Here is a 23,170-nt window from a genome sequence, read left to right as displayed (position 1 = left end):
AATACAAACACGAGTTAAATTATAATTTTGTTTCTAACATAAATTTTTGGGTTGGTTGGATTGGTGACTCGAACATGGTTCACAAACACAACTCGACCTTTTATTTTATATATTAAAACATTTATAAATCACAATATATCATTGAAAATCTCGTAATTCTATTTTTCGGATAAACCTGACAATGACAATAAAATTTTCAACTTGTGAGTAACTTACCATTTAAAAAGAATTTAATCTAACCCAATTTTAAAAAATGTAATTTGGACCTAATTTTTATAGTTAAAATTTCATAATTTAAGTTTTTGGAGTTATTGAGTCACAATAACTATAGTATCAAACCAACAAGACGATAGGAAAGGACGAAAAGACCCCTACTACACAGATTAGGTATGGGGGTTTTCGTCCATTCACTCAAATACTTCAATTAACTAATCGTAATCACATCCACGTCAGCAACCGACGTTGGTCGCCAAATCGGAGAAGAAAAGCCATGCATCCCATTTGCACGTCGACAAAACGATTGCGATTTGTTCTTTTCACCTCATTTTAATTTCCCTTTTCAGTGGCCTCGTTCTCGATTTTTCGCTCGAACTCCGATAGTGAGATTGGAATTTTATTTATCTTATTGTGTTTGTTCTTCCGTTTCAATTGGAATATTGCTCGTGTGACGTTCGCACTTCGAGGTATGAACTTGAACGCTCTGGTTTTTGGCAAATCTGTTTCTTCCTTCTCTTGTTTTGATTTGGATTTTCGATTCGTTGGATTTTTTCCCATGTAGAATGTCGATTTGATGTTTATTGGGCCAAAAAATATATTTCGTATTGTGGAGAATCCGTTGGTGGGTCTTTTTACGGGATTTTGATCTGTTATTGGACGAAATCATCTTTTCTTTTATTTCGAGTTTAATCTTGATTTTTCGATTATCAACCGAAAAATGGCCGAATTCGATTGGTTAGGTTAGGTTATGGGAGCAAGAAATTTTGTGTCGTACAGTTGTTGGTGTTTTCAGTTGAGAAATTAGGAACTCACGTTTTTCATTTTCATTTTGTATACGATTCATTTTGCCTAGAGCTTGGAAGAGCTATCTTGCATTTGATTTCTAAACGGATGAACGGTATTAACTTTCTGTTCATTTACCTGATTGGCTCATTAGACGAGACTCCTTGGATCGCAAAGCTGGACCTGATGGTTTGATTAGACCGTGATAATAATTTATGATAGCGTTTGTTTTTTTATGCGGAAAATTGTGGAGCGTCTTGGCTTTTCTTGACAAAAATGGACAAAAACTCTGAGGATCCCTAAATGTTCACGGTTCTTGATTGAAAATTTCTCTTAGGGCCAAAGTAAACGTTACTTAAGAAATTTGTTTATCAACTTAATACGCTTTGATCTCTTAATGGAAATTAGTGCCTGATGTAAATTTAATTGAGGACTGGATAACCGGATTCAAAATAGATAAAACAGTTTTGCAACTTCAAACAATTTTCTCATGTATTCCACTTGTCAACAATTTTTCTTAGTATAGTAGAATATCAACCAGTTTCCTTGCTAGTTTGATTCTGTCAATCGAGTTAAATTAGAAGTTCATCGAGTTTCGTTTCGGGGCAAGTTCAGATAGGTTAATAAGATTATTCGTTTCAATTTGAAACTAGACTGATGTTCTAGATTTTAGCATATATAGAATATACAATGAGAATATTTGTTCAATTTTTGTGAATTTGTTCAATTTTTGTGAATTTGTCAATTTTTCTTGTCAGTTTTGATGATTTTCAGTGTGTTTTCTCTTTTACGTTTCATCAGATGAAAAACACATGTTTTTATGCTAATTGGCTGCTCTCTCAGAATTCTTGTTATGCCAGAACTTGCTTTTCTTTGTAGTTAGAGCACTTATTGTGTGCTTATAAAAGAGAGTACTTGCTTTATAATTGCAGGAGGGAATGAGTCTATTAGTCCAGAGAATATGGAGATGAATAAAGGAAGTTCCCATTCGAAAGAGAAACCGTCTATGGGTCGTTCTTCATTTTCCAGTGAAGTGAAGAAGCCTTCAGAAAAGGATTTAAGCTCCTCCACGTTTGTTAATCAGGGTAAGCAAGCATCCATGACGTTTGTAATAGCAGTTTCAGATTTGATGTTTTATACCTGTTCTCTAGTTTCTTGGAATTACTATTTCTTATGTGCTTATTTGTGCCTGCTATATATAATTGATGACCCCATGGAATTCAAAACTCTTAGAATAGATGCTCAAAAGAAAAGAAAGAAAAAAAAAAGTAAAGCTTGTTCTTTGGTTCTACTCATGCAAATTTATATATTCCATTCAATTTAGAGGCTCCAACCATACTCTTTCATTTAGGAGTGACCGAAAATGGGAAACAATAAATCCCCATTTAGTTTCTTGCATCGTGTTGGAATGTGTTGATGATCTAAAACGTCGCTTTCGTAAAACGTGAACGAAATAATGATAGAATTATTGATAGAGTTTTCTGAATGTGGTAAATATGTGTGAGTTATATAAAGGCGGATGTCAGGCATAACTGAAGGAAAAGATTGAAAGGAAAGTGGACTAGTAGTAATGGCTTGGCAGAGGAGGAGTTTTTCTGAGGGAAGATAGGCACCTTCATGACCCATACTTTTTTGTTTCATTGATTGAATATCTGATGAGGCATATCATGAATCTTTGGCCTTTGAATGTGCTCGAATCGTCTTAATAAGGAATTCTTTGTTTCTTCAAGCGTAGATTTTTCAAAATGGTGACAGTAACTTGTAGTAGTTATTACTTTTGGTTTGAAATGTATTTTTCGTTGTCAATCTGATTGGATGTGTTGTACAGCTGCAATTCATTGGCATGAGAGTAGAAAGAAATGGATCGATAAACAATTTCTACAACAAAGAATGGAGAAGGAATCAATGATAAGGTGATCTCTTGCTCTCTTGAATGTTCTCAGTTGCAGATAGTTATTCATTCTATTAGTTTTGTTGGTGAACTTGAAAAAAATGTTCATAATCAATAATCATAATAAACACAACAAATTACCCTAAACAGGAGTAGGCAAACAAGTAGACATCCCAATTTTTTAGGAACAAAATATGCCTGAAGATATTATTAACTTTAAGCCTATATATTTTTACTGAACCTTTTCTAAATGTCAAGCTAGTGATTACTCTGACCACTTGATGGAAATTAGATGGTTGTTGAAATAAAACGATTTCGTAATTCTGCCAATGGGCTAAGACATTTACTCTCGACTAAAAGGTCTAAAGTTCGTAATACTTCTTCCTAACAAACATATTGTTGAACTTTAGAACTCAAAGACAATTGGAAACCTAGAGAACAAATTGTTCAATTAAGGTCGTACATGTTATTGAACTCAAAAAGGTTTTGTATGTTCTTGAAATAACAGAAAGAGGTCATTTTATATCTTGAAGGAACATACCTTTTCCATGTTTTTTTTACTAAACCTTAAACCTTTTTCTATCCTTTACGGTCGGTAAAAGACGAAAGAAAAAGTACTCAATAGAGACAATAGATAACTATTTGGTTTCTTCTGTGACTTTCATTTATCTCAGTAAAGAAGCATTTCTCGTTAGGAACATAATCTGAATGATGAAATTTTCACTTTGAATTTGCAGCTGGTCAACAGCATATGAAGATCTGCTTTCCTCTAACGAGCCCTTCAGTGAGCCTATACCTCTCCCGGTAAGCTTCTGAAAAGTGCATTCAATTTATAAATATATGTGCGTGTGCGGGCGCATATAGTCCTTCATCATGCTCGATCAGTTGTTTTCTGAACTCAATATGTGCGGATGAGAATTTGAATCTTTGACTTTTTCGAAACCAGGATTTTGTTGTTGGTAGTGTATACATATTTTCTTTGTTCCTTTCAATCGACGTACAGCGTTTATTGATGCTTGTTATGTGACTAACAGGAGATGGTAGATTTCTTGGTTGATATTTGGCACGACGAAGGGCTTTTCGATTAGCAGTAGACAAGATTCGAGATCGTAGTCACCAACTCGAGCTCATACTCGATGACCTGCTACTACCTCCATCTACTGATTGGGAAGATTGTAATTCATCATTGTTGGCATCCTTGTTCAAACTAACTACTAATTCAACATTATTTTACTGCCATGGCGGTAACATTTGATATTTAAGTTGAAGTTTCAGAGTCATGGAAAATTGGAAACTTGTTCGGAGAATTATTTTTTAAAATAAATTTATTTTTGTAATCAAAATTATTTTTATTATCTGTGATCAAGTTTAATTGGAAAAGAAAACTCAAAATTTACCCTTTGTAACTAATTGTAGTAATTAATTAATTTTTTAAAAAATATCAAAATTTTATTTTTATTTTAGTTTTTATACTTTTAAAGGTCCAAATTTGATCTAAAAATTTAAAATTGCGTGAAATTCACGTTAATCTGAACCGCTCATGTACACAGGACCCGCATGATCAAAATTGCCTCAGTAATGGACGGTCAAGATCTATGTTAAATGCGTTAAAGCAATACAAGTGAAATATTCTCAAGCGATTCCCCTCCAATTCTATATATATATATATATGTTTTGAAGTTGTTAATTTTCCAGTCGCTATGTTTCAGAGAAACTTTTTAATTTTCAGAGGCGAGAGGATGGGATTTCCTAGGGAACAAGAAATGAATGGCTCGATTTGTGTTTGTATTTTGCTATCCCTTTTGATTCTTTCTCCGGCTTCTGCTTTGGCTGGAATCTTCGATGATCCTAGTATTCCGTCCTTCAATTTTCCTTCCGACCAGGCTGAGAAGCTCATCAGAGAGCTCAATCTGTTTCCTAAAAGTGATGCCAATATCATCCATCGGAGTATCGAAAATTCCTCTCTGATCGCCACCGGGTCGAAGAAAATCGTGGAGAGGCGGTTGAGATTCCCAATCCTTGGTGATTCTGAGGTTTCTTTGGAGGACTTGGGCCACCATGCTGGATATTACAAGATCGAACACTCTCATGATGCGAGGTGAGGTTTTAGCAACCCTAGGATTTCGGTGGTTTACTGTAGAGTTCGGTGTTCCGGTTTACGTGCTTTAATACTGCATGTTGGATTTTATGTGCTAGGTTATTTCATCGGGTACGGTATCTTATAGAATTATTGTTAAATGTGGTTCGTGTATATCTAGTTTGTTCATATGAAACTTATGGTCCATGAAGATGATTCGATGAAAAACATGTCGATTTTCCTTCACAGTGTATCAACTGCATGCGTTGTTATGAAGTTGTGGATGTCGTTGTCGATACTTTCAGCATATATACTAATTAATAATTATAATCTATGTTTTAATCGCAGTTAGTTTTAATTTCAATTTATTGAAGTGGATCCTTTTTCCGCTACTGGCTGTATCTGTATACATATATATACATATCTTTTGCTTGAATATGAATTGGAAATTTTGTTGAAATTACCATGATTCGATTATCAGTAATTGCTCTGTTCTGTTACGATTTGCGTGCTTGCTCAGAGTTCTAACTGTTCTCATTTTGTGTAGGATGTTCTACTTTTTCTTTGAGTCCCGTAACAACAAAACAACAGATCCTGTCGTTATCTGGTTGACTGGAGGCCCAGGATGCAGTAGCGAATTGGCTATGTTTTATGAAAACGGTCCTTTTAAAGTTACTAATAACTTGTCACTTGTTTGGAATGAATATGGTTGGGATAAGGTATATTTGTTTGTTTTTCTATATGATCTAGATATATATATTTGTTGTTCTCGATTTGGTTGTATCGATTTTTTTTAGGGTTAGGATCTTGCCGAGCAGTTAGGCAACATTCATCCATTTCTACTTTTATTTGGGCTACCATATCTATTTACAAAGCTTCACTGGCTGATATAGAATAGTTGTTTTACTTCCGTTGCTGCAGGTTTCAAATCTTCTGTATGTCGACCAACCCATTGGGACTGGTTTTAGCTATAGTTCTGATAGGGAAGATATTCGTCATGATGAAAATGGTGTTAGTAATGACCTTTACGACTTCTTGCAGGTATTTTCCCTTCATTTTTCTTTGCTTAGTTACTGATATTACTATTTGGTTTTGGAGGGAAGTGTTTCTTAGTCGTTATCATTATCAATTCCACATTTAGTCACGCAACATCAAATTGATTCACTGTAGAGGAATGTAGAGAGATCGAAATTAATTTCAAAACTCACAATGATATCACTCTATTATTATTATAATTTTTTTTGTTTTTTTTTTTTTTTTGTTTTTTGTAATCAGGCTTTCTTTGAGGAACACCCCGACCTTGTGGAGAATGACTTCTTCATAACTGGAGAATCTTATGCTGGGCATTATATTCCTGCTTTGGCTGCCCGGATTCATCAGGGAAACAAAGCCAAAGAAGGAACTCATATAAACCTTAAAGTATGTCTATTGTGTCTTAAAATTAGATCAGAAAAATATAAGAATATTCTTCTAGCGACTTGATCCATCTTTAAATACGTTTGTGTCAGGGATTTGCTATTGGCAATGGGCTTACTGATCCAGCAATCCAATACAAAACTTACCCAGACTATGCATTGGACATGGGCATCATTACAAAGTCTCAACATCGTCATATTAACTTGTTGGTTCCACCCTGTGAACTTGCAATTAATCTGTGTGGTAGGTATTTGGTAGCTTGGCATGTGATTTTCCCGCGACACTGCCCTTTGTCTCTAGCTTCTGATGGCATCTGATGGTATTTTTTTGTTGATATGTGTTCCTTTTCTAGGTACTGATGGCACACTTTCTTGCATGACTTCTTATTTTGTTTGCAACGCCATATTTACCAGCATCATGTTGCATGCCGGTGATATGAATGTAAGAATACTGCTTTTCTTTCTGATTATAGCATTAGAGTTTTAAATTATCTGTACTTCTAATGACTTGGTTTGATTAATTTGTTAGAAATAATTGGGTTATATAATTTACAAGGTATACAAATACAAGTAATTCATGATTTCCAGGAAGTTTCAACATCGTTTCTGTCATGTTTCCTCAGTTTTAATCACCTTTCACGACAGCGAATATTTAAGTATACTTGTGTCTGCGACCCGTTGATGAAAAATGGGAACCGTGTAGGGTTTTAACGTTGATATTAATGTTTTTCACTCTTGTTCAGCACTATGATATCAGGAAAAAGTGTGAAGGGAGTCTCTGCTATGACTTCTCAAATATGGAGAAATTCTTGAACCTGCAATCTGTTAGGGAAATGCTTGGAGTTGGGGACATCGAATTTGTTTCATGCAGTCCAACTGTCTATAGGGCGATGCTGGTGGACTGGATGAGGAACGCCGAAGTGGGTATTCCTGCTCTACTCGAGGATGGGATCAAGTTGCTTGTATATGCGGGAGAGTATGATTTGATCTGCAATTGGCTAGGTAACAATATTCAAATATGATATACTAGATCTTACGTTTGTTTTTCTAAGATTGGAGTGTCGTCTATGTATGTGGATAGGCAATTCAAGATGGGTAAATGCTATGGAATGGTCTGGTAAGGAGGAGTTCGGGAATTCTCCGAACGTCCCTTTCCTAGTCGATGGTTCGGAAGCAGGATTGCTTAAACAACATGGCGCCCTCAGTTTTCTCAAGGTTCTCTCTCTCTCTCATATGTGACTCGATTTCAAAATGGTTAAAAATCATTCAATCTTACTTTTGATGGTACCAATCTTACTTTTGATGGTACGAAGATCGTGTTTAAACGCAACAAATCTCTTATAAGCAAATCAGTTTCACTGAAATCACTCGATCGTATCTTCGATAATAGGTTCACGATGCGGGTCACATGGTCCCAATGGACCAGCCGAAGGCGGCATTAGAGATGCTGAAGAGGTGGACTGGAGGCGCACTCCATGATGAATCACTTGAAACGGGAAACTTGGTCGCTCAGATGTGATCCCCGCCATATTCGGGCAACGCAACAGCAGTGTCCTTCCTAGTGGACATTTGTAATTCCAAGTATGTACCTAACTTCGTATTTTCCGGATTTGTTTAAATGTTCTGTCCACGAAGTTTCTTAAGCTTCAATACACCCTGTCACTAAATATTAGTTATGAAATACATCATCTTTATAAGCGTTAGTTATATTAGTTAGAGGAAATGAAAGAACAATTAGAAGAAAGTAGATAAATTAACTCCTGAATGTGAGTGCGACTGTGAAGACGATAATGACGGCAGCGGCGGGGCGGATATCGGTGGTTATGGAAGGTTTCATGGTCGTTGCTGTTAGGGTTTTTGGTTCTTGTCCCCTTTTCGCGCCATTTGTTCACCTCGAGTCTCCGGCTATGAATTTGGTGATCGTCTCATAGGGATCCAACTTCAACGGCTTTCTTTGTTTCGCTAAATAAATATCCCATGCTTTTATTTTACAAAAATTATTAAGTCATTTTATTTCTTCTTATTATTTAAATTTAAATTTATAATTATTTATAAAACATATTACACATGGTAAAATTTCCGATTTTAACATATAAACATTTATTTTCATCACTAAATATATAAATAAATTAAGATTTGTTGATAAAATGACAAAATAAAATTTGGAAATATTGATATTTTTTCTTTATTGGTTTGGTTTCTAAGAATATTTGAGTGTCATGTCGATTTTGTTCTGACATTTTAGACTTATTTGTCGTCACGATGTATAAGAGATAATCTTATAATTATGTAATATTTGTGTTTGTAATCTTAATAATTTGGTGATTCCAATCCATAATGAACATTTTAAATGTCAATGATTGGATACCATGTAATTGTTTAAGTCCGAGCTCGGATTGAGGAAGAAGGAACATGATAACAACGTAACCTTCCCGAAAAAAGAAGGAAACGTAGTGAAAAGCCCTTCAAAACTAAAGGAAGGAAAAAGAGAAGATTGAAGCAGAAGAGAGCACGTGAAGAGGAAAAGACATATATATATATATTCCTCGAAGTCCCCACTAATTTCTATGTCGGAGCTCTGCTGACGAGAATAAGTTTGAATTTGTCTCTACATGTCGTCATCGGCACACTCGACAGGATTGTTCCGACAAAGCCCGAAGAAGAAGACAAATTCTGGAGCTCTTATCTGCCTCTACGACCCTCAAGAAGCCTCGGATAAGCAATAATCATCTTGGCCTTCCGGGATTTCCTGTAAGTTATCGTATTCATCTATCCTAATTATGTTTGTTTTCTTATATTCATATTATCGGAAACATTAGATGAAGAATCGAGATGCTTTTTTTAGAAATGTTATGATATTTTAGCTGGGTTTTGGTAATGAGAGACTGTAAATTGTTCTTGGTTGTTTAGATTTGAGATGAATGTTCATCGTGGAAGAAACTGGTGTTGGCGTTGGATCTGAAACAATAGTAGCGTTTCATGGTGAGATTGAATCAAATTCGTGTCTCTTTCATGGGCGACGACGCTCGATGAAAATCTCGTTTACAAGCTGTAGATATCGACAGGGGGGGATGGAATTGTTCATTCCCCCTCGTAAAAATACTTCCAATCTTTTACAGTTCTTTAAATTATGATCTTAAGGAAGTTCTGATAGAAGCGCCATTTCAATTCCATTCCAAACCTGTAAGGATCAGAATTAGGTTCGTTGTAATGTTACTTTCTTAGGAAGTTCCCTTTTATCTTTGGTACTTTTAGCTTCAGCTTCGGTTTAGTTCTCCGACCATGTATGTTCCACTATAGTCATTGATTGTGACACTCCTAATCCACCGTTAGCAGATATTGTCCTCTTTGAGAATTTCCTTCGAGGGCTTTTCTCTCAAGGTTTTAAAATGTGTCTACTAGAGGAGAGGTTTCCACATTCTTGTAAGAAATGTTTCGTACCCCTCTCTGACCAATGTGGGATCTCACAATCCACTTCCGTAGGGGCCTAGTGTCCTCGCTGACACACTGTCCGGTGTCTGGTGGCTCTGATATCATTTGTAACAACCCAAACCTATTGCTAGCCGATATTGTCCTCTTTGGTCAGTCTCTTCAAGGGCTTCCCCTCAAGGTTTTAAAATGCGTTTACTAGGGAGAAGTTTCCACATCCTTATAAGGAATGTTCCGTTTCCCTCTCCAACCAATGTGAAATCTCAACAAGTTTAAAGAACATAGTTTGTCAGATGTTTCGTTAAATTCCTTGTCTCAAAAATCTAACCAAAGCTAAGTAAATTCGTCTCAGAGTTTGAATTAGTTCCATCTGGCACGAGTTTTGATGGTAATGGCTCATACTTTTGGACATTGTAATTGGAACTCAAAGCTCCCACAACGATTGTTATGCATTCCCTTCCCAAGATATCTTGAAAATTCTTAATATTTGCATTACAGTTTATGTAATAATGACAACAGTAATGACCCAACTTTGGGCTTTCTCTTTCGGGCTTTCCCTTTTAGGCTTTCCTTCAAGGTTTTTAAAACATGTATGCTAGGGAGAGGTTTTCACACCCTTATAAAGAATGTTTCATTCCCCTCTTCAATCGATATCGTTCCCCTCTAGCAGTGGGCTTGAGCCGTTGCAGTTTAGTTGAGTTATGTGGTAAATATTATGTTGGCTAGTCACGTCTGTAACGTGTGTATCAACCACTATTAATCTGACTACTCATACTTGTCTGTGCTTAATTCATGAGTAAATCATGTTTCCGTTTATGTTATGCTTTCATTTTGCAACTGCCCACACAGAAGTTAGTGTATTAGAACAGAAAGGATTTGATTTGTTTTCTAATGTGAACATAGTCATTGGTTGTTGAGGACTGCCCAATGCCAAACGTAAGCAAGTCAGGCTAAGTATGGACGGCAAGGAGGAGATAAGAAGGTTTCCATTTTCTGACTTGCACCAAATTTTTATTAGCTTAGTTCAACAATTTGTTGTTCATTTTCCATTTTTACTCTTTCATTTCAATGGGCAATTACATCTGTTATGTTTCATAAACCCAGTGATGAACTGCCATTCACCTTTGAAAAGATGTATGGATTCTCCACAGTTGATGGCTTTGTGGAGATAGTCGAAAGCTCAGCCGAGATGATCAAGTATATCGCAAATGAACCGTCAACTGGGCTTTTCTACATTCAACAGCATACAAAAAATGGCGTTCCCAACGTTCTCAATATGAAGAATAGTGTGGCAAACACGTCTCGTGAATCGACTTTGCACACTGAAGATTCGGAGGATTCGATCACGATGTTGAGGTCGATGAAAGAATGTGGATTTCCCATTGCTGATGAGATGAGTAGAGACATCAAAAAGTCTCTTGCTGTTATGTCAACCAAACAGCCAAGAAGAGGCTTGATCCGTAGTACTTATGGTATGCAGCCACCAGGGAGAGTAAGCACTTGGAGGTCAGCCACTTGGGGGCGAAGTGCAGCCATTGCCCCGCGCGATGACGACGGTGGTGCCTATATTTCAACAGTATTCAAGCCAGCTAGAGAAATGACGAGCAACTTTAAGTGGCCACAGCTCGACATCGTGGAAGATCTTGCACGAGTCGAAGTTCACAAGGCACAGCCACAACCTAACCAACCATCAGTTCTATCAGCTAGTTCTAGTTCGTCACAGCCAGATATGGATAGCGACGAGCTGCCTCTGTCTTGTCAAGTGAACGATGTGTTGCAATGCGACGATCGGGTTGATGTCGGCTTGGACACTGATTTACTTTCGGTGTCTTTTGACGATTTCAGGGCTGATAAAGAAGCAAAATTGAAAGATTGGTTGGAAGGGTCTGGCAATATAAGAATTTGAGCGCAGGGAAAGGGCATTAAGATTGATATTGAAGAGTGTTAATGCATTCCATGATGCGTTATTTAACTGTAAAAATGATCACATAAACACCACTCAAAATACACTTTAATTCCATCATTGAAGAGTTGTATTTCTATAGCTTTGTAATGTGATTGTATTGGATTAAGGATCTGAGTTGAATTGTACATAGAAAGTATAAAGCACGAGTTCGTACGAAAGTAAAATAAAGTGGCTTGAATGTACTGAAAAATTTATGGTTCGAGTGATTCTAAATTCGAGGAACTAAATAGCTTGTGGATGATTTCTTAATAAGTAAGGAATATTGATGCCATCAGGTGCTAAATCTGGATGGCAAATCTTGACATATCGATGCCTAATATCACAATTGCACTTTTTTTGGCAGTGGACTTTGCATTTGTGCAACTAACTCATTCCTAACACCAAGTGAGTCAAACCAATCTGTATTCGTGTCGCTTACGGTTGGACAACGTATGCTCAAGCCTCTGACCTTGTTTGATTGTGCAATACTCACTCCCAACACTAAGTGAGTCAAACCAATTTGTATTCGGATCGCCTACAGTTGGTCAACGTATACTCAAGCCTCTGGTTCTGTTTGAGAAGAAGGTTTTAAAAAACGGGGCAGAGAGATTTTTGAAAGCTGAGTTTGAAAGTAAGAATTTGTATTTGTGTCGCTTACGGTTAGACAACGTATGCTCAAGTCTCTAACCCTATTTGAGAAGAAGGTTTTAAAAAACGGGACAAAAAGATTTATGAAAACGAGTTTGAAAGTAAGAAGGAAAGAAGATTTAAAAGTAACATTGTATAACTATAAGCAAAATGTGCAACATAGCTTAAATAACATAAAAATTTTTGGGTAGGAGAATTTGACAACTAATCACATTCACTACCGTATATTTTGAGGCAATTCAAGTTTGGCAGGTCTAGACGTGATTCCTTTGAACGATCATACAAAATCAGGGGAGAAGTTGACAACTAGTTAGACCATCATAATACAAGGTCTAGACATGATTTCACGAGTAGTAGTACAAACAAAAAATACAACATGAAATTAAATAAAGGATTCGACGTGACATGAGCATACAACCACGGGTATTACACACTAGACGAGCATAACCGTGATACCTAGCAATAGCAACACCTACCAGTCCAGAGCCGACCACAATCACACTGCGCTTAGATGGTTCGACAGGAATCTCATCTTTGATCGTACAAGAAAATTAAGATACCCATGTGAAACCAAATAATTGTAAGGCGTATCTAGTAAAGTAAGGCCATGATCAATAAACATGTAGAAAATGGAAAACGAAATAACGTAAATATAACAATTTAATTATATAAATATTATTAATTGCCAACATAAATGTTAAAGTCGAAGTTTCAATAATAATAAAAAAAAAGTAATATTAGTTTATTTATTAAGACGAACCCAAACCGTAAGTACCACCAATAACTATATATATAACGTTTTAGGGTAAAATCGGCGGATCAACTCAATTTGCCTTCTTCATCACCGTTTCTCTGATTCTGAGCAAAATCAGAGCAATAATTCAACTTCTTCTCTGTCATCAGCATTCCTAAGAGTTCTAAACTCGGCCCATCTCCGTCGTCGGCCGACGAATCAGCCCATCCAACCACCGTGACACTCAATCTGTAATCTCTCGTTCTCTTTCTTGATTGGGTTGTGCAGTGTCAATTGCTTCCCCTTCTGCGTCCATTAAAGCTGTCGGTTTCCGAGCTAGCAACATATTTCTGGCTGAATTATTTCTCTGTCTCTCATTGTCCTGCGTGATCTTATTTCATCAGTCTTCCACATTTGGTCTATGTCTCTTAGTTAAGGTGTGTTCTCTTGATCTCGCTCAAGGTTGTTTGAATTATGTTGGGTTTAATGGGCGGGGATGTTGGTGATTTATCATTTGGTCGGTATTTAATTGATGTTTTCTGAGAATTCTAACGCGGAGTCTGGTTTTTGGTTTCTGGGTGTATTTATTATTTTTAATGGTTTTAGTTGATGCAATCTGGTTTTTGGTTTCTGGGTGTATTATTAATTTTAATGGTTTTAGTTGATGCAATCATTTTTAATTTTTTTTTTGTGCGTTGAGCTTGCTATAATGCGTGTAAATATAGAAAATATAGGTCTCCGTCTTGCTTTCCCTCCCTGTCTGGTTGGTCATCGTCTACTGTAGTCTGCTGTACCTTTGGAATTGTGAAATTTACACAGTGTTATTATTATTGTTTCTGATATCCGTGGGTGGCCTAACTCCTACAACATTTGGCTGTCAAAAATTCGTAGGATTTTCTCTATAAGTTTGATCCCATTACAAAAAATGCTCATGTTAAGGAGGCATTTTGTCCTTAAATGGTTCAAGGTTTTACTATTTGTAAATTTAATTTAGTAAATGAAATTAGTTTCTCAAATTAATTTCCTGCTGCATATTGTTCTTTCTGTAGATATGCTTCTCAAGGGGGAGAGGAAAATTGTTATAATAGGTTGTTTTGCCCTTTCAGCTTAGTTTCTAGAATTAGTTGAATGACTTGAGTTGCAATTTAACAATTACCTGCTTGCTCTTTTCTATGTAAAGGCTTGAAATTTGAATTTTTTGCGATTTGACAGTCCCTCAAAATGCCTGCATTGGCCCAATTTGTTTTAGGAACGTTATTTGTGATTACTCTGCTGTTTTTCTTTAGTTCGTTGTTATAATAGGTTGTTTCTCTCTTTCAGCCTGGTTTCAACAATCAGTGAATGAGCTCTAACGATTACCTTCTTGCTTTTTTTTAGGCAAAAGATTGAAATGGGAATTTTTGATGGCTTGCCAGTCCCTCCCGAGAAAGCAGTGAGTCCTCTTTTAGACGTGCATTATCATGTAGTTTCTTGGTCTATATGAGCTATGGTTCTTCATTCCTTCCACGACTTTTTATAATTGTCCATCAATTTTATCTTTATGTTTTTCCATGTCCAAATAAGGAAAAGTTTTTAACTTCATTGCCCCCTTTCCATTTCCACCTTTCTTTCAGTTTCAGTTTCAATTCAAAAAGGAAAAAAAGAAAAAAAAAAAAAAAGAAAAGAAAAAAGAAAAGGAAAAGCAAAAGGTCTTTAATGCGAACATGTATAAGATCATATTGGTGTACAGAAGGATATTTGGAGGTTTAATTTGTGTTTGAGTAATTGCTTGTAGCAAGTTCTATTCTCCTTCTGTACAGCTGGAAAAGTTCATCGATTAATAGCTTGAATCTTATTCTTATCGTGATATTTGAATTACTTGGGATGCTTTTCTTCACACATCATAAATTTTTTGTACTTGTATTATATTTTCTTTTCTTTTTTCTTTTTTTCGCTCCTCTAGGAGTTTGTGTCTTTGAACACGTTGTCTTTTCCATTAGTCGATAAAATTTTGTTTCGTGTTACAAAAAAACTAGTAGCAGGTTTTAGAATATGATTAATTCTCCCGTACTTTTGATCCTGTGCATGTTGACTTGAGGTAGTGTTCTGAAGCAATGTGCAAATTCAACTCTTAAAATACTTCCTAGTTGTACGATAAAATGCAATGATTGAGGAGAATTGATTTAAATCAAGACATTTCAATCATGTAATATGAACTTCAAGGAAGATGAGTTTCATTTATTCTTAGATGGTTATGAATTGTGAGTGGATGATAATCAATAGTTATGGTGTTTTAATGTATTTTAAGATTTTTTATCTACTTCAAGGTTACATTTACATAGTGACTAATTATGGTCATAAAGTATGAAGACTACGACTCTTCCTCATGGAAGGTCAAGGGTTTTATTTTGAGGCTACATAAAACCATGTATGTTGTCTTTATAAAGTAGACTTGAAAAGTGTAGTAACAAGAGCATTTGTGTTTTATTTTAGCCAAAGGCTAAGTTTCTTTGCAATTCTATGTAGTCTAGGATGTTTAGAATCATCAAGCTTGACTTGATCAATTTTGTTTGTGGAGTGATTGGAATCTCAAACAAGTGTTCTTGCCTTGAAATATTTGATCAACAAGGTAATTTGAATCTTATTTTCTCTTGGGGTGATTCCTTATCATTTTGAGGTTCTTGGATGTATTTAGATCTAAAAGTCTCAATAAGGTTGTTAAATCAAATTCTCAAGAGTTGCAACTATTTGGAATGAAATCAAATTGATTTGGGGGTTTTAGCATTTGTGAACTAGGGGTTTGCATACCCATGGCATTTATGAGGGTTCTTAGATTCAACTGGCTAGTATGAAGGGTCATTGTTGCTAATTAATATGGAGCTTCCAACAAGGACTGGATTCTTCTACCAAAATCCAATAACCGATACAAGGGGTCATGGGTTCCAATTACAAAATGCTGTAGGAAAGCCAAGAAATCGAAAAATTTGAAGTTGGAAGGGATGATATTGTGTTTTGGAAAGGGGTCTTTCATAGGCTTTATATGGTGGAAAATTAAAAGATTTTCTCACCTCCCAATGCTGGTCAGTATCTTCTGCTTGATGGGACCTCAAATTTAGAAGGAATTATACTGAGCTGGAGATCCTTGCTCATAAACTAAATAACTACTTGTTTGTCACAAATAAAATAGTTCATTTTTGAAAAGGAATCTAATCCTCAACGATAGAGAAGACTGCAAAATGTGGACTGTTCAAGAAGGTAAAAGTCCATGGTCAAGCTAGTTAAGTAGTACCTCTGGCGTTATCAGCTGCTCCTTTGTTGACCTGATCTGGAAGTTAAATCCCTAAGAAGGTAAAATTATTTCTATGGAATTCACTCTGTTGAAACTAAACACTCGCAACAGATTGCAAAGAAGAACGCCAAATTGGTTTGTCTCCTTTTTGGTTTGTGATGTGCAAAAAAAAGATGGGGAAGATAGTCAGTATTTGCTGTTCTTCTTCTCATTTGCTGCAAAGTATAGGTATAGGCTCCTCAAAACATTCAATTTGTCATGTATCTTTCCCAAACACAGTTCGGTGGTTTGTAACAGATTATCTAGGGAACCTACATTGGTGGTCTTTCCAGAATTTTATGTTCAATGCAGTGGCGGCCCTTTGAAAAATATGGAATAAAAGGAGTACGAGAACTTTTCGAGAGGAGAAGCTTTTAGGGATGGCTTTTGGAACTTCGTCAAGTTTCCCTCTTCATCTTTGAGCTCCCCAATAATGAATATTGTTATTACAGTTTTTCGTTGATGTATGCCAATTGGGAGTCTTTTCTGTAATCCATTGGCTTCCAGGGATCTCTCATCTTTTCTTTTTGTATTTCCCATTGTTTTTTCTAAAATTATAAATCCATGTCTTGTTTCATATCAGAAAAGCCAAAATTCAAAATATATTACAATATTCAATTTGGAAGTCATGTAGTGACCCTTGCATTCTGTGTGGCAACCCCTCTTCTTTCATTATGATTTCTTTTCTTTGAGGGGCGGCAAGTGGGGTTAAGAAGCAACTTGTAGTAAGTATCAAGGAGAGTGTGAGAGCTTAAAAGAGAGGCAGGCATCTTCCCAAGCAGTTGTATAAAAAACACATACAATGAAGGCTAATTAGATAAACTTAGTAATTATAAAAGGGCTTAGTAAAGGCTCCAACTATATACTGCGCTTGTACTAATATGTCCTCCCATATTTGGTGCATTCAGAGAGAAGTTGTTTGCAGAATGATTATTTATTGACTTTATCATGGATTATTTTCCTAGTCGTTTTGCTGATGTACCTTCATCTTTTATTTTCTTAATTGTATTTGATATTGTAAGTAGTTCTTGGCTTTCTATGTGGGATTTGGTGCTCTCCCTTTTGGTATATCCATTTCTTTATTTTATCCATGTGTGTTTTCCATTCTGAGTAAAGAAAAGCATAAGACATACTTATTTGACACTACCTGAACATTTAACTACCCAACTGATCAAAATTTTCTAATTTTCCTAGCTAGCCTTATGCTGAAACGATTTTTTTTTTTTCTTGAACTGTATTTGACTTGGGAGCCCAGTTTATTATATAGGTGTGTGTATATATATATATATATATATTTTTTTTTTTTTTGGGAGGAATAGTTTTGTTTAATATCAAACATCGAAATTGACATTTTCCTAGAGGGCATATGCAAATTATCTTTCTATTTGTGTATTTATGTTAAATGCAGTATTTGAAGAATGAAATTGCAAGAGTAGATGAGAGTTGGGCTGCTGCACGGTTTGACTCACTTCCTCATGTTGTTCATATTCTAACATCTAAAGATCGTGATGGGGAGGCACAAATTTTAAGGGAGCAGAATGATGTTATTGAGGAAGTTGTGGATGAAGTGGTGCATGCTTTTCACAGTGGTTTCAACAAAGCCATTCAAAATTACTCGCAGGTCTATTTAGACTTTTTTTTTTTTTACCTGCATGCTCCCTCTACTCCCTGATTTGTTGATAATCCTGAGTTATATTTTCTTTTAGCTGAACCCATCAGCAGCATAGAGATTTCCTTGGTCTAATAAGTATCTCGTTTCATTCATTAAAAAAATATCCAGTGTAATGATACTGGATTCTCCATGATTCATATTTGTTGTAGAGTTTTCTGTAATTCATTATACAATGCTTCAGAAGTTATTTTCCTGCTGTTTTGTATTTGTCATAGAATTCTCCATAATTCGCTATAAAACTAAATTTTGTTCTAGGCTTTTCTTGCTGAGTGATGATGTGGGATTGACTGGGTGTAGACGAATTTTTAATTTTTTAATTTGATTTTTTTTCCAGATATTGCGGTTATTTAGTGAATCTGCCGAGAGTGTTTCAATTTTGAAGGTTGATTTAGCTGATACAAAAAGAAGTTTCAGTGCCCGCAGTAAGCAGTTGCATCAGCTATGGTATCGTTCGGTTACATTGCGTCACATAATATCCCTCCTAGATCAAATTGAGGGCATTGCTAAGGTATGCCTCTAATTTTCTGGTTTTAAATGTGTACATCACCAACAGCATAGGAAAATCAACCTCAAACAGGTGTAGCGTCGAAAAAAATCTGTGATCCCACTCCTTCCAAAATCCTCTCCCCTCTTCTGTTTTCAGTTGCATCTATCCATCCGTTCTTAGCTTCCAACCAGATGATTATTAGCAGATTGTGCTTTGAAGTAATCATTCTTTTGAGAAATCATTTCCTATAAGGTTAGTTACTTGTTTTGTTTTGCATTTTGCGATATATGAGATTAAGAAGCTGTTGTACGTAAAATACATACTTTTAAAAATTGGTTGGTTCTCGGTCAGGGAAATTCGAGGTTGTTGTGTAGGTAGCACTTTTTAAAGGTTTTGGTCTCAAGATGACGCTTTCTTTATTGAAGAAATGAAGCATAATTTGAGAATTCCTCTTTCAATCTCCCATGTACGTTGGTTTGAAAGTTTTTTGGTAGATTTCTTGCAGTCACCTGTGCATTCCAAATTCTTAAAGCAAGCAGAGATGAATTTGGTATTCCGCGTCTGGAAAAGCAATAAGTTCTCTCTTGGATAGTTTATAGTGTGTTGTTAGCGACCTTTGGGTGCTAGGAAGTTGATTCACATAAAAGCTGGTCTATTAAAAAAAGGATGGCTGATCTTTTTGGGAAATGGTAAAAGATTTCCTTGGAAAGTTCGATGGACGTCTTCAGTTAGATTCATCGAAGTGTTTGTTTGATGCATCTATGACTTCGTCTAGCTCTTTTGTTGGTAGTGTTGAAGGAAAAATCAAATCATTGCAGTTATATAGAGGTTGATGGATATACATTGTTCACGGCTTACCTCAGAAAGAAATTTAAGAGGTACCTCCTTTGGGTTTGAAATGCTAAAGATGTGACAAATATGAATTTTGTGATTTGATGATGGTGTCCAGGTGATTTGCTCACAATTCTTGGGAAAAATCAAAGATGCTTTGGAATAGTATTTTCAAGTTAAGGTATAGATCAATCCATTCATGGCTGATAAGGCTTTATTGAAGTTGGATCATGTATTGACAGGACACGTTTTAATGGAAAATAAAGATTAGTTAGAGATTTCCATTTAAAACTAAAAAATTGGTCGAGAGGAAGCATATTCATCTATATTTTGCAGAAGGATATGGAGGTTGGACCTCTATAAACAATTTACCTTTCACATATTGAGAGCTCAACACGTTTCAAGCAATTGGTGAATATTTTAGTGGCGTTATTAGTCTTTCTTCTAACACATCATATGACTGATTGTTCTATAGCTTGTATTGTAGTCAAAAGGAACATTTGCGGTTTTCTTCCTCCCTATTCTGGAAAAATCAGCTTTTAATGAAGATGTTCGGGAGGAATCATGTTCTCGGCTTCTAATAACAATGCCAAATCAAGTCCATTCTTCAGCAAATGCGAATCAAGTATCCTCAGAAAATTGAGCTCCCAACATCCGATCACAATTATATTTCTCCCTTCTTAGTTCAAATGTTGTTTTAACTAAAGGTGTCTTTGCCTCTTCCAATTTTTGCAGGTTATCATGCGCTTTCATTACATTTTGATTGATTTGGATGGGAAATCTAACGTTAGTTTAAGTAGTTGGGGACAGTCTCTCAACTCTTGGAACCTCAGAATTTTGGGGCTAATAATGACTGTTTTTTGGAGGACACTTATGGAGAGACTTTTGGTCTTCTTTTCAAGATAATGAGAATGAACTTTTAGTAAAAATTCAGCTACTTGTAAAACTCTTCCGGCAAGTACTCCTCCGCCGCCAGCAATTCCAAGCAATTTTTCCTCTTTAGTTAATATCGCCAGCAATTCCCAATTGATTTTTAAAATTTATTTGAGTTGATTATTGTGAGTTTCAACAGTATAAGTTAAATTGTGGAAACTAAAGGATCTGAGGATCATTCTGAAAGAACAGCTTGAAGAAATTTATTCAGCTTCATTGCCCAATTTTGGTATTAATTCAGGAGACCAAGATTGCACTTTTTGACTGAAAATTGATCAACTTCTTTGATTGATAAGACTTCTTGTTTCAAAAAAATGATATTAGTTGTTTGACAATTCAAGGGTATCAATAGAATCTCGTATTTTTTCTGACCATTCACCTTTACTTCTGGAAGCTTGAAGTTTAAATGGAGCTTTGCATGTTTCGGTTTTTATATTTTGGTTGTTAGGGGCGGAGGTCAAATCTTGTTTTAAGTGGCCTTTCCTTGGGGAAATTATTGGAATTTATTTGCGTGAACATCTCAAAAGGTGTTCGATATAGCATTTATTTTGTCATTTTCCAGTGGTTTTAATATTCTGATTGGTTCTGAAATAAAATTCTGCTTTAAGTGGCCTTTCACCGAGGAAGTTATTACGGCTTATTTTAATGACGTACCTTTAAAAGCTGCCTCGCTGGATGAGCTAGTGCCTGAGAAGTAATGCGTGAAGCATTTATAGTTTTATTATTCCCAGGCTGAGCTCTATTTGGTTGTAATTGCCTCTAGTTTCTTGATTTTTCTTTTTATTTCTCTATTTTAACTCCCTTTGGGAGTTTGTATCCCTTGAACATTTCCTTTTCATTATATCAACGAGAAGTTGTTTCTTGTTAAAAAGAAAACAAAAATGTTTTTATCACCAACGGTGGTTATCTGAAATCTGTAAATTGTTGAAAGCATATTATGAACGTGATCTTATGTTATAAATCATAATATTCTACCTTTGAAGTTCTTCTATTAAAAAAGGCGTTCAATTTTAGTCCAAAACTGTTGTCTTCATTCTGAATAGTTGTGGATAACATTTTTTCTTCTGAAACTTGTTTCAGGTTCCAGGGCGAATTGAAAAACTGATTGCAGAAAAGCAATTTTATGCAGCAGTTCAGCTACATGTTCAATCTGCATTAATGCTTGAGCGGGAAGGGCTTCAAACTGTAAGTTCACTCAGAAAACTTTATCTCCCAGCTTTTCTGGTGCCCACGGGAATATTTATGTTCATCACTTCCTTTCTGATGTGACATTACTCAGTGTTTGGTGGGGAAGAATGAGAGGAGTGAAAAGGGATAGAGAGAAAAAGGGAGGAGAGAGTGGGTAATGGGAGTTAATTTCTATTACGTTATGAGAAGTGAACTGGATTAGGGGATAGTATCATGATTTGAAAATCTGAATCTAGGATTTAATAGAGTTATGCTCATATCTTCCATCCCCCTGTTAGTTCTATTTCAACTTAATGGTCCTGAAGTTCCTCTTTTGGTTCCTCATGTTCACACATATAGTTGTTATTTCTAGTACTTGAAGGCTGATTTGCTTGTTCTATTGAGATGACACCAATTCACATGTAGGTTGGTGCACTTCAAGATGTACGATCGGAGTTAACAAAATTACGGGGAGTTATTTTTTATAAAGTTTTGGAGGATTTGCATGCACATCTTTACAATAAGGGTGATTACAGGTATTTCATTTATTCCTGTTCTTTTTTTGTTGGTTTGACGTCAACTTATTTGTAACTAGCATTACCTTGTGCCTTGTGTTAATTTGTGAGTTGCAAACCAAATGATGGCATCATTACCGATTCTTCCTCCTTTTTTACCTACCCTTGTGGGTGTTTGTGGCTGTGTATATATGATGGAGCTACTGGTCATTGATACTTTCTCCAGTTGTTGGCTGTGGTTCATTTTTTTTCAATAAATAAATGAATTATTTGTTTATTATTATTTCTTTAAAAAAATCAAGATTTCATTGAGAGAAATGAAAGAATATACAAGAGTATACATCAGAAAAGTCCAACAAAAAAACACCTCAAATACTAGAACAAAATTCAATAATACAAGAACAAAATCCAATATTGAAGAATGAAGCCAAGCTGATACCACCTACAAAAAGTTCCATTAATAAACACTCACAAAGGTGAGTTGAATCTAGTTGCCTCCCAAAGCTCCTAACTTGATCTTTCAACCCTTCTAAAGATTCTACTATTCCTTTTAAGCTAAATGCTCTACAATATGGCAAAGAAGCAAGCCTGACACAAGACTATTTATGTAAAAAAAAAAGGAGGGTTCACAAGAACTTCCTTCAACATAAAGAAATATCCTCTCTACAAGCCCTAACAACTTTGAAGGTCTTGAAAAATTGACTCCAAATGAGCAAACAGAAGGGCACACTCATAAGATGGTTGAGGTCCTCCCTTGCTTCTTGCAATAACACACCATCGCGGCTAGAGTTGACGAAATTACTACATTTATCTATATTACTAATAAAGACAAAATTATGAATTTAATCTTAAAAAGATGGAAATGAAAAGTACGTTACAGTTTGTTGAAAATTCTAGTCAAAGTGCAATATTGTAATTTTGTCTTAGGATTTTATCTTCTTTTTACTTTGTATTCTCTTTGGTATGTGTTAAGATTTTGTGTAGAGTAAAAAATATTTTTATGAGAGTTGTCGTACCTTGAATTTATTCTGATATTTTGTATGGTTGACATTTGAATAAAATACCAGAAACTTCATAGTATCAGATAAGGAGGTCTTGAGTTTGAACCCTGTAATGTCATC

General features: G+C 35.6%; 4 protein-coding genes across 17 annotated transcripts in view; all 4 read left to right on the top strand.

Annotated features, from left to right (window-relative positions):
• Positions 1–478: 478 nt before the first annotated feature.
• LOC111487341 lies at positions 479–4,170 on the top strand. Of its 6 annotated transcripts, none has more exons than XM_023134731.1 (6): positions 479–683; positions 1,801–1,813; positions 1,932–2,084; positions 2,828–2,912; positions 3,628–3,694; positions 3,925–4,170. In XM_023134731.1, exons 3-6 carry the CDS (start codon positions 1,961–1,963, stop codon positions 3,976–3,978), a joined length of 330 nt encoding a protein of 109 aa, XP_022990499.1. In that variant the 5' UTR covers positions 479–683; positions 1,801–1,813; positions 1,932–1,960; the 3' UTR covers positions 3,979–4,170. The 6 variants fall into 6 exon arrangements, with proteins under 6 accessions (XP_022990499.1, XP_022990498.1, XP_022990494.1 ...); XM_023134730.1 differs by lacking the exon at positions 1,801–1,813 and adding an exon at positions 779–838; XM_023134726.1 differs by lacking the exon at positions 1,801–1,813 and having other exon boundaries at positions 481–683.
• Positions 4,171–4,566: 396 nt separating this feature from the next.
• On the top strand, positions 4,567–8,095 carry LOC111487218 (serine carboxypeptidase-like). The gene is made up of 9 exons (XM_023134540.1): positions 4,567–4,988; positions 5,515–5,686; positions 5,889–6,008; positions 6,243–6,386; positions 6,476–6,626; positions 6,736–6,824; positions 7,126–7,384; positions 7,464–7,597; positions 7,773–8,095. The coding sequence occupies exons 1-9, from the start codon at positions 4,591–4,593 to the stop codon at positions 7,899–7,901; spliced, it is 1,596 nt and encodes a 531-aa protein (XP_022990308.1). The 5' UTR covers positions 4,567–4,590; the 3' UTR covers positions 7,902–8,095.
• Positions 8,096–8,675: 580 nt separating this feature from the next.
• On the top strand, positions 8,676–11,920 carry LOC111487293. Of its 5 annotated transcripts, none has more exons than XM_023134665.1 (3): positions 8,676–9,133; positions 10,715–10,793; positions 10,916–11,920. In XM_023134665.1, the coding sequence occupies exons 2-3, from the start codon at positions 10,768–10,770 to the stop codon at positions 11,715–11,717; spliced, it is 828 nt and encodes a 275-aa protein (XP_022990433.1). In that variant the 5' UTR covers positions 8,676–9,133; positions 10,715–10,767; the 3' UTR covers positions 11,718–11,920. The 5 variants fall into 5 exon arrangements, with proteins under 5 accessions (XP_022990433.1, XP_022990436.1, XP_022990435.1 ...); XM_023134668.1 differs by having other exon boundaries at positions 8,677–9,133; positions 10,963–11,920; XM_023134666.1 differs by lacking the exon at positions 8,676–9,133 and adding an exon at positions 9,140–9,364.
• A 1,284-nt stretch (positions 11,921–13,204) lies between these two features.
• LOC111487175 (exocyst complex component SEC8-like) overlaps positions 13,205–23,170 on the top strand; it is a 33,725-nt gene continuing 23,759 nt past the window's right edge. The window contains exons 1-6 of one of the 5 annotated variants that reach the window (XM_023134450.1): positions 13,205–13,388; positions 14,515–14,569; positions 17,853–18,065; positions 18,451–18,624; positions 21,448–21,552; positions 21,961–22,070. In XM_023134450.1, coding sequence (XP_022990218.1) covers positions 14,528–14,569; positions 17,853–18,065; positions 18,451–18,624; positions 21,448–21,552; positions 21,961–22,070 — 644 coding nt within the window. In that variant the 5' untranslated portion in view covers positions 13,205–13,388; positions 14,515–14,527. Of the gene's footprint in view, positions 13,575–14,457; positions 14,570–17,852; positions 18,066–18,450; positions 18,625–21,447; positions 21,553–21,960; positions 22,071–23,170 lie in introns of those variants that run through there. The other 4 variants (XM_023134448.1, XM_023134449.1, XM_023134452.1 and 1 more) reach the window with 4 other exon arrangements.

Source organism: Cucurbita maxima, unplaced genomic scaffold (genome assembly GCF_002738345.1).
Source record: "Cucurbita maxima cultivar Rimu unplaced genomic scaffold, Cmax_1.0 Cma_Scf00012, whole genome shotgun sequence".
NCBI classification, from domain to species: Eukaryota; Viridiplantae; Streptophyta; class Magnoliopsida; order Cucurbitales; family Cucurbitaceae; genus Cucurbita; species Cucurbita maxima.
Note: the sequence above shows the minus strand (reverse complement) of the source record. Positions and strands in the feature narration are given on the sequence as shown.

Bases quoted from the DNA above. Each gene is read 5' to 3' on its own strand.
- LOC111487341 (XM_023134731.1), top strand. From the start codon at position 1,961: ATGGAGATGAATAAAGGAAGTTCCCATTCGAAAGAGAAACCGTCTATG. The intron at 2,913-3,627 runs GTGATCTCTTGC...TTGAATTTGCAG, and splicing joins GAGAAGGAATCAATGATAAG to CTGGTCAACAGCATATGAAG. The intron at 3,695-3,924 runs GTAAGCTTCTGA...TGTGACTAACAG, and splicing joins GTGAGCCTATACCTCTCCCG to GAGATGGTAGATTTCTTGGT.
- LOC111487218 (XM_023134540.1), top strand. From the start codon at position 4,591: ATGTTTCAGAGAAACTTTTTAATTTTCAGAGGCGAGAGGATGGGATTT. The intron at 6,627-6,735 runs GTAGGTATTTGG...TTCCTTTTCTAG, and splicing joins ACTTGCAATTAATCTGTGTG to GTACTGATGGCACACTTTCT. The intron at 7,385-7,463 runs GTAACAATATTC...GTATGTGGATAG, and splicing joins TTTGATCTGCAATTGGCTAG to GCAATTCAAGATGGGTAAAT.
- LOC111487293 (XM_023134665.1), top strand. From the start codon at position 10,768: ATGGACGGCAAGGAGGAGATAAGAAG. The intron at 10,794-10,915 runs GTTTCCATTTTC...TCATAAACCCAG, and splicing joins GGCAAGGAGGAGATAAGAAG to TGATGAACTGCCATTCACCT.